An 8,584-nucleotide genomic window follows, 5' to 3' on the forward strand; every position below is an offset into this window, starting at 1 on the left:
ATTTTGACATTTTAACTTGAAGCTAAATTTTGCTTCATAGGTAATTGTAATGTCTTATGTTGGAGTTTGATGTAAAATTTTGAGTAGTTCACATAGGTCTTGCTGAAATGATGAGTCTTTTACCATGGTTCATATATAGTTGAACACATCTCCTGATAAATTGTTGGGGCGCCCCAAGAGAATCTTTTCATATTGTAGTCTTTTTGGTGTAAATGTAGTCTTGTGCTCCAAAATTACTACCATTTTTCCCTTTAAATCTATCAAAGTTCTATAATTTGTTGGTTTTTGAAAAACACTGAGTGTTCTCTTTTCTTTAGGTTGGGAGCTGTAGTTGCTTGCAAATAAGTTTTTGATGTCTAGATAGTATCAACATTTTAAAGGGAAGTACTGATGAAGAAATTATGGTCTGCCCTGACCCTAACAACAGAAAGAGCTTCATCGAGCGAATAATATCCTCTATAAAAAGGATTTTTATAAACTTGGATAGTTGTCTTTACTTCTACCCAATCTTGATATACTTCTATTTGTGAGCAGTAAATATCGCATAGCAAGAGAATCTTCTGCTTTTTATTTTTTATAAGAAGTAATTGACAATTGCATTAATGACTGCAATCTTGTATTTGGAACTCCTAGGAATTAACGAGATATTTCAGATATTGTTGATGAGACAATTTTGTGATGTCTTATAAACTGTTGAAGATCTTGATTATCGAATCCCATAGTTTTTAAGGCAAATGTTCAGACTTTTTTTTTATCTATCCATCCCATAAGTAGAAACTAAATTGTTAATGTAAAAGTTTAGATAAAATACCTATTAAGGAAATTTATTTCTTTTATATTGTGTTTAAAATTTTTCTTATTTAATCCTTTTGCTTACTGTTTGACTATATTTGACTATGCCTTCACAATCTGTTTGTATAGTGATTTTTTTACTATAAATAAATAACATGAAAGCATCTAGGTAGTAAATGACAGTTAGAATTTCACAGTCCATGGAAGTTAAATGACCTTTTTCTTTGTATTTACCAGAAACAAATCTACACAGGGCTTATGAAGTCTTGGGTTCGTACTTAGAAAGTTTTCTAAATAATACTCCTCCCTATCATGTTCACAGGCATCAATTTTAATAATTAAATAATCAAAATTCAGGGGTAGAGTTAATATAGGAATTGCTTGGACCATAGATTTAATTTGTTTGACTAAGTCTATGTCTGATTGGTTAAAGTATTTTTGTCATGTGGCAAATGTCTTATTATATAATGCCCACTAATTTTTTCTCTACTTTTTAAATATGATCCTATATAATTAGTAGACCTAAAAAGGATCGTAAAGTCTTTGTATCTTCCAATTTATTTGGAAAGTCTAGTATTTTAGAGGTAATATGAACTTTAGAGAGAAATTTTTCCCTATCCAATTTATGTGTATAGAAAAGCTATGTGATTTGTGGCTAATTTCATTATCTTTCTAGAAACTATTAGGCTATCTTTTTTAAATAGCTTAAAAATCATGTGTAAATGTGCATAATATTCATTTTTATCTTAAAGAATACTAATATATCGTCAATGTGGACACATGTAAATTGAAAGGTATCCCTAAATATATCATCTAGTTTTCATTGAAATACTTGAGGTGCTACTTTTAGGTCAAATGGTATGACTAACCATTTAAAGTGTCTTTTTGGATATGAAAAGACTATCCATTTTATAGATTTTGGATACATCTTTACTTGTCAGAATCTGGATTTCATGTCAAATTTTAAATACCATTTTAAATTTTAAATTTTATTCAGAAGTTGATATTTATCTGGTATTTTATAACCATCTTCATGACAATTGTTATTCAGATGTTTATAATTGAAAATCATTCTAGATTGTTCATGTTTTTCTTCTGCGCCTTTATTGACTATAAATGTTGGATTCATATGTCTAGATCGAGGAAGATCTTGAGATTGCTCCAAAAGTAAATAGTTGTTTAATATGCATCATACATTCTTCTATTTTTCAGTTTGTTTATCTTAAGTCTTGCATCTTAATGGTGAGATCGAGATTGATAATAGCTAGTTTACAATGTATCTTATTCCGTTCCTAATATTTAGTAGGATTTTCTCTTATGATTTCTAGTTTCTCTAATCTAGATATTAAAGAGTTTAAATCCATTTTGGTATTTAGTAAATGTAATAAGTAACTGGGAGTAACAAAATCCCGTGGAAGTGCTAAAACTTCGTGTAAGTCTTCTGTCAAAGGGCATTTATAGCCAAGTAGGTTTAGTTTTTCTATGTTTTGGTTTCCTATGTATATAGGGTAAAAAGGAGGACAAGGGTTGGCACTTACAAGACCCTTTACTAGTGCATTGACATTATGCAGGTTTCGACTGAGATGTGGCTAAAGAATCTATGTCCGTCAATGGAGGTAATGGTGGTGGAGGTAATAGTGGTGAGGGGGATCACCATGCTTTCACACTCTTGACAAGTAGTCAAAGATAATAGCGGAGACAATGAGTGTAGATAAGAAAAGGGCATAATCCTTCATAAGTAGGAGGGCCTTATCAGAAGCAATGAAGAACTTAAGACCTAAGATGAGATGTATATTTGGATGATTGAAGAGTTTGATCCAAAGTTTAGGAAGGGAGAGAGGAACACTATAAATGTCACAGTTGGTATAAAATTGTAAACGTATATTATTGATAAACTGAGTACAAGAAAATTTTTAGCCATCAAATTGGGTATTGACCAAGGGTTGAGCAGAGCTTTTGATAATGAGATCAGGAGGAAGAATAGAATGAATGGTGGGTTCATCAATGATGGAGTCAGTACCTCCATTATCAAGGAAAGCATGTAATGCAAATTCATGTCCATGGATATTTACAAGACACTTAATATGTATGTCCACCGTACGTCCAACATATTAGATACTAGGAGTTGTTTTAATGAAAACTATATTGGTATCTGAGTTTGTGTCTTCCTGATCCTGATTCCCTTCCCTTTGAGGTCGGGTGTTTTGGTTGGGTTTTTTTGTAGGCGTATTATTTCAGCCTCTAATAGATTTAGTCTTGTTTTTAAGACAAAGACTCTTATTTCAAGGAGAGTATTTCTTGTACTAATACGGATAGTATGGATGGTTGGAATAGTAATGTCAAACATGTGTTGAAAGCAGAGATTGCATATTTATTTTTTACATTTTATAAGTACCTCTTTTATCTATTGTTAGATAAAATCTACATAGGAAACAAGAAACATTATCTGTTCCTGTTTTAAGCTAAGGTTCCAGTCGTGCTGATAATCTTGCAAACTGGACTGTAAATCGAGAAAGTTTTGAGGGGTAAATTAAGGGAATATAAGATCAAAATTTGGATAGACATTATCTAATTGATGTGTTAGATCTTCTAATTCTTGTTGTAATGGAAAGTTAGTAACCCTCATATTTATCAGCTATCCCATAAGGGTTGTTAAGAAAGGAGTTAACCAAAGTATAATCAAGGAAAGACTGCACTTCTTCCTTGTCCTCTATTGATATAATGAATAGATAAAAGAAGCACTCAAGATGTCCGATTGGACTTCTACTAAATCTAAGTTAGTACAGGAGACTAATGCAGCCTCTCTAATATGTAAGTTCTTTTGAATGGGACAAACCAAGGATAAATGTCTAGGCTTATTACAAGCAAAACATGTGATTGTATTAGCTATGGTTTAAATCGTCTAATTTATTTTTCTTTATTTAAATAAGGCTTTCTATTCTTGTTTTTTCATAAATAATAAGTTCTTCTTGGTCTAAATTTTGATTTTGCTTGTATTGCAAGCCTATATCTTTGCTGATGGTGTTAGTGCTGATTTAATTAAGTCATATTGTTGAGAAGTATAAATTTGACTACCAAAATTATATTATTAATTTTTAAGTTATTTTTGTATTTGGATGTATGTGTATTTTTCTTTCAATATAGAAATGATATGTTGGACTCACACTCCTGTATTATCATATTGGGGCGAGACTTTCATGTTAGTCCAAGATTTATGATTTTCTTTTTCTAAATCTTTGGGTAGTTTGCTAAATAATCTTTCCCTTAATTTGAGATTATAATAATTTTTTGAGACTATTGTAAGTGCTAAAAAGTCATTGCAAAAAGGCTTAATCCAGTTCTAACTAAAAAACTAAAGTTGTTATAAGTCTCGCATGACTTCTCTTAACCTAATGTGTAAGCCAATATTGACATCTCTAACTATTAGAAGTCTATGAATGATATAACAAAAGTTAAGAATATTATTTCTTTGAAATGCTATTTTAGCAATCTCTTCTGGAAATTTCACCTTATAAGCTTCCAAGCAACTCTAGCTATAAGTAATTTTCTCCTACTCTCATCATAGCTTCACCAGTTTCTATGTCGAATTCATGTTTAGCTTAATTGTCTCATTTTATTGAGATAATATATTATTCTAAGTGTCATATAATTGAGGGTCACATTCATTTATATTTAGAAGTACTGAATTTCTTCCAAAAAATTATGATTTCTGATGGTCTCCTCTTTCCTATTATTCTCAATAAAGGGTTATTGTCCCCGGAGCAATGGTGCAGCAGTAGGGCATCTAGGTCACCCAGACACCTGCGGTTCATTCCCCAGCTACAACGTATTTGTAGAAATTTTTCTCCAAATGGGGAGCGCAATCAAAGGATGTTGGGCGTCTGGGCTGACCGCTGTGTGCACTTCCCGATTTACCCTGGTGGCCGATGGAAAACTTCCGTGGGATTAGGCCGGTCACCCTCAGGGATAGTCAATGAGGCTAATTGGGATTTATCATTTTTTTTCAATACAGGGTTGTTGTTTGTATATAGAGTTATACCAGTTTTAGGTAGATGATCTTATTCATAATCTATAGTTCTCATAGAACTTTTTAGATATTAATTGTACTTCAAATTGTGATTTGGATGTAGAAGTGGATTCTGCTGGGTTCAGGCCCGGCTCTAGGCATAGGCCGGTAAGGCCTGTGCCTAGGGCCCAATTTTAATTGGGGCCCACTGGTTAGGATATTTAGGGTTAAAGAAGGATAGGATTATTGGATTTAACCCGGAAAACCCAGATTCGCCCGCTGTCCCTTCGCATTCTCGCCGATCTCGCCTCTACAAAACCCCCATGGCCCGATCGCCTCTTCATCTCCCCTGTTCTTCGACGCAGGCGAAACCGCTGATCTGATCATCTCCCCTGTGGCCCTGTCCTTCGACGCAGGCGAAACCGCGGCTTCTGGGAGCCTCCGCCTTAACCCTAACCCGCGGGTGGGAGAGTGCTGCTTGCCGTCTTCGCTCCGGTGCCGCTCCGTCCGCTACTCCACCCTTTTTGGAGCTCCAATCCCTTCAAAAATCAGGTTTTGATTCCATCCCCGCCTCTGTTACTGCAATTTGATTCGACTTCGGATGCCAAAAACCTACCTTGCTTCATTTCAGTTAATTTTTTCTTAGTTATGGACCTCAAAACATTGTTCAAGCTTTGTACACTTCGACAATTGCTTCATGCATTCTGTCCATCTAGTTATTATTACATAGCGATGATTTTGAGAATTGGGATTTCCAGGTTGCATTCTGACGCGACCATAACTACTCCGAGAGCAGCATCTCCAGCAGTCGTTGAGGCAAGAACTTCCTGTTTGCATCAGCTCAGTACTTTGGGTTTCATTTTCATTTGTGTTGATTCTAATCTTTTGAGTCAACAGGATGACAGCTCTAGTGAGACTGACGCAATTCCTACTCCTAAAGTTATCATCGACCAGGATTCTGATCCAAAGTCTACTATCGTTGAAATTACCTTTGGTGATCGTCTAGGAACTCTTCTAGACACTGTAAGTTGTAGTATTGGTTTAAGTTCAATAACTTCTAACACCTTATCAGGTAGGCACTGGATCTTCATTATTGTTCTTGTGTTGTGAAGATGAAGGCCCTAAAGAATCTAGGACTCAATGTTGTCAAGGCTAATGTTTGCTTGGATTCTTCCGGGAAGCACAACAAGTTTGCGATAACTTCAGCGTAAGCTTTCTGAGATCCTGTCATTCTTTTGCCATCTGCGATCATTTTGCATAATGTGATCTTCGTTTGGCATTTTCTGTAACACAATGTAGCATAGCTGCAGTTCTTCATGCATTAGTTAGCCATTCCTTTGCCTTGTGGTAGTTTCTTCATACAAATGATACTAAATTCAGTGGTAGTTAGCCATTCCTTTGCCTTGTGGTAGTTTCTTCATACAAATGATACTAAATTCAGTGGTAGTTAGCCATTCCTTTGCCTTGTGAAAAAATTCGCCTAGGGCCCTCCGTAGGCTTGAGCCGCCCCTGGTTGGGTTTATAAGATTGACGCCTTATTTTCGGGCAATTATATTTTTTCTTCATCAAAATATAATTCCCAATCAATCTCTAACTATAGATTTATTTTTTTTCAAATTGTTCTAATTCGATAAGATCTTCTAAGGTTACTTAAGTAGCTGCCTTTGCTGGCATGTATATATATTCTTCTAAGTCATCGAAGAAGTTTTCGGTTGTATTCATTAAAGTTAGTTGCTTCTTTACTAGCTTGTTGAACTTTTAAATGCATGGCAACTTTTAGGTGCTTCTAACCTATTTGCCTTAAGACTTCAAATGGGTATGTTTCCTCAATGTTCATCATGTTAACATTGTCTTCTTCTTCTTCTAGATCTTCAATTTGTTGAGAAGAAGAAGGGTGAAAACCACTAAATCTTACTGTAAGTTTTCATGTCTATCTTTGTACATGATAAAATCATTTGATTTAAGTGTATGATTTTGAGGTTCTAGATTAACATTCCATTCTAATCCTCTTAAGGTTTCAGAATTAAAGTATTTTGGTTTTAAGAAGTAAATTTCTTTTGTTGTCAAGGTTTCAATGATTCCTTGGATATTAATTTTGAAATTATTGTTTATGTTATTCATTATTTTTTCTAGGAAGATAATATCTAATTAAATATTATTCTTTAAAAATTTCATATCCTAGCTTGTATTATAATTTTAATATGTTTTATAAAATCTGTGATTGTCATGTTAAAATTTGAGCAAATATAGGTTATGCCTAAGTTGTTGTTCATGTCCACTTCTATGAGTCCAATAATAACATTCTCTTTATCGAAAAATCTAGAGTCATTTAATACCAGTAGAATTTTATTGCCTACTCTTTTTCTAATTAGTCCTCTTATTCTAGTTAGTCCTCTTATTTCAAGAATAATTAATCCAAGATTGATGTAATTATAGTTCATAGTTAAAAGAACTCTTCTCATTGTTTGTCATAAGGTTAAATTTTTCTTCTACTCTATCTGGGAGTTATAATGCTTCTTTTTAATGATGTCTAAAAACAAAAGTAGTGAAAGATAGTATCCCATAATTATAATTTTTTGGGATTAAGTGCATTCATTGTGCATTAAAGAATAGTTTAAGATTTCTTTTTACATCTAAAATTTTTTCTAGCTGATGGCTATCTAATTAATTAATATAGTATCTAGTGTTCAAGTCAATAATTTTTTTAAAAGAAGGATCGAGAAGATAATTTAATGGCTTCTAGAAAATTAAATTGTCTTTAGAATTGATATAAAATCACAAATATATATTTTTTTAAAAAAATTAACCATTATATTATATATTTGAACCTTATCACGTCAGTCTTATAAGGTTTGTCTTCATCAATTCCAGTCACAGGAAACGTTTCGTACTTCTTTTTCTGATCTTTCGTTTCATCTTTTGCAAGATACAATTGAATGTTTCATCTTAATCATGCAGGGGAAAATATATTCATATCTGTATCAATCTTAAAATGCAAATTTATACTGCTAAATTCAAATTGATCTAATTTATTATCATACATATATTTCTGCGTATATATATATATATAAGGGGAGCACATAGTACATCAGGCGGCGTCGTAGGCCGCTGGAGACAACCGTGGAGTCAACAATGCCTTGAGCGGCACCAGCTTGGGCGTCGTCAGTCCGTACTTCTCCTCCATGTCGAGCTTCTCCCCCTCCGGCAGCCTCCAATCAAATGCGTGGACCAGCACTCCAAGCATGTACTGCAGCAGCAACATGGCCGCTGCTTTGCCGGTGCAAACCCTCCGGCCTGCGCCGAACGGGATTAACTCGAAGTCGCTCCCCAGCGGGTCGTACTTGGCTGCCCGCTGGCCCATGAACCTGTCCGGGTCGAACCGGAGCGGGTCGGGCCACACCCGATGGTCGCGGCCGATGGCCCAGATGTTGACGAGGAGACGGGTGTTGGCGGGGACATGGAAGCCGTTGACCTCGCAGGGCTCGTAGGAGAAGTGGGGGAGGGCGAGCGGCGTGGGCGGGTGCAGGCGCAGCGCCTCCTTGCAGATGGCGTGAAGAAAGGGGAGGTTGGGGGGGTCGGACTCCCGCAGCAGGCGACCGTGGCCGATGGCGGCGTCGGCCTCCTCCTGCGCGCGCTTTAGGATGGACGGGTCCTTCAGCATCTCGGCGATCGCCCATTCGACTACGATGGCCGTGGTGTCGGTGCCGGCGACGAACAGGTCCTGCAGTAGTACACGTGGCATCTATTTTGATAAGTTCACCCATAAAGGGAAAAAAATATATTTAG

At 35.6% G+C, this 8,584-nt stretch overlaps 2 protein-coding genes across 2 annotated transcripts; one reads left to right on the forward strand and one right to left on the reverse strand.

The window, feature by feature from the left end:
- Positions 1-2,363: 2,363 nt before the first annotated feature.
- LOC141818878 (ACT domain-containing protein DS12, chloroplastic-like) lies at positions 2,364-6,739 on the forward strand (the record flags this gene model as incomplete). The annotated part of the gene is made up of 7 exons (XM_074706290.1): positions 2,364-2,423; positions 4,923-4,966; positions 5,069-5,350; positions 5,557-5,614; positions 5,696-5,821; positions 5,911-6,005; positions 6,666-6,739. Coding segments are annotated over 7 exons (681 nt in total), but the record flags the coding sequence as incomplete, so codon positions are not given.
- A 1,068-nt stretch (positions 6,740-7,807) lies between these two features.
- Positions 7,808-8,540, reverse strand: LOC141818879 (flavonoid 3',5'-hydroxylase-like). The gene has a single exon (XM_074706291.1). The coding sequence runs from the start codon at positions 8,538-8,540 to the stop codon at positions 7,887-7,889; it is 654 nt and encodes a 217-aa protein (XP_074562392.1). The 3' UTR covers positions 7,808-7,886.
- Between the last annotated feature and the right edge of the window lie 44 nt (positions 8,541-8,584).

This window comes from Curcuma longa, unplaced genomic scaffold (assembly GCF_044706935.1).
Source record: "Curcuma longa cultivar G26 ecotype Majalengka, Jawa Barat unplaced genomic scaffold, ITB_CL_G26_1.1 contig_26425, whole genome shotgun sequence".
NCBI lineage: Eukaryota > Viridiplantae > Streptophyta > Magnoliopsida > Zingiberales > Zingiberaceae > Curcuma > Curcuma longa.

Bases quoted from the DNA above. Each gene is read 5' to 3' on its own strand.
- LOC141818879 (XM_074706291.1), bottom strand. From the start codon at position 8,540: ATGCCACGTGTACTACTGCAGGACCTGTTCGTCGCCGGCACCGACACC.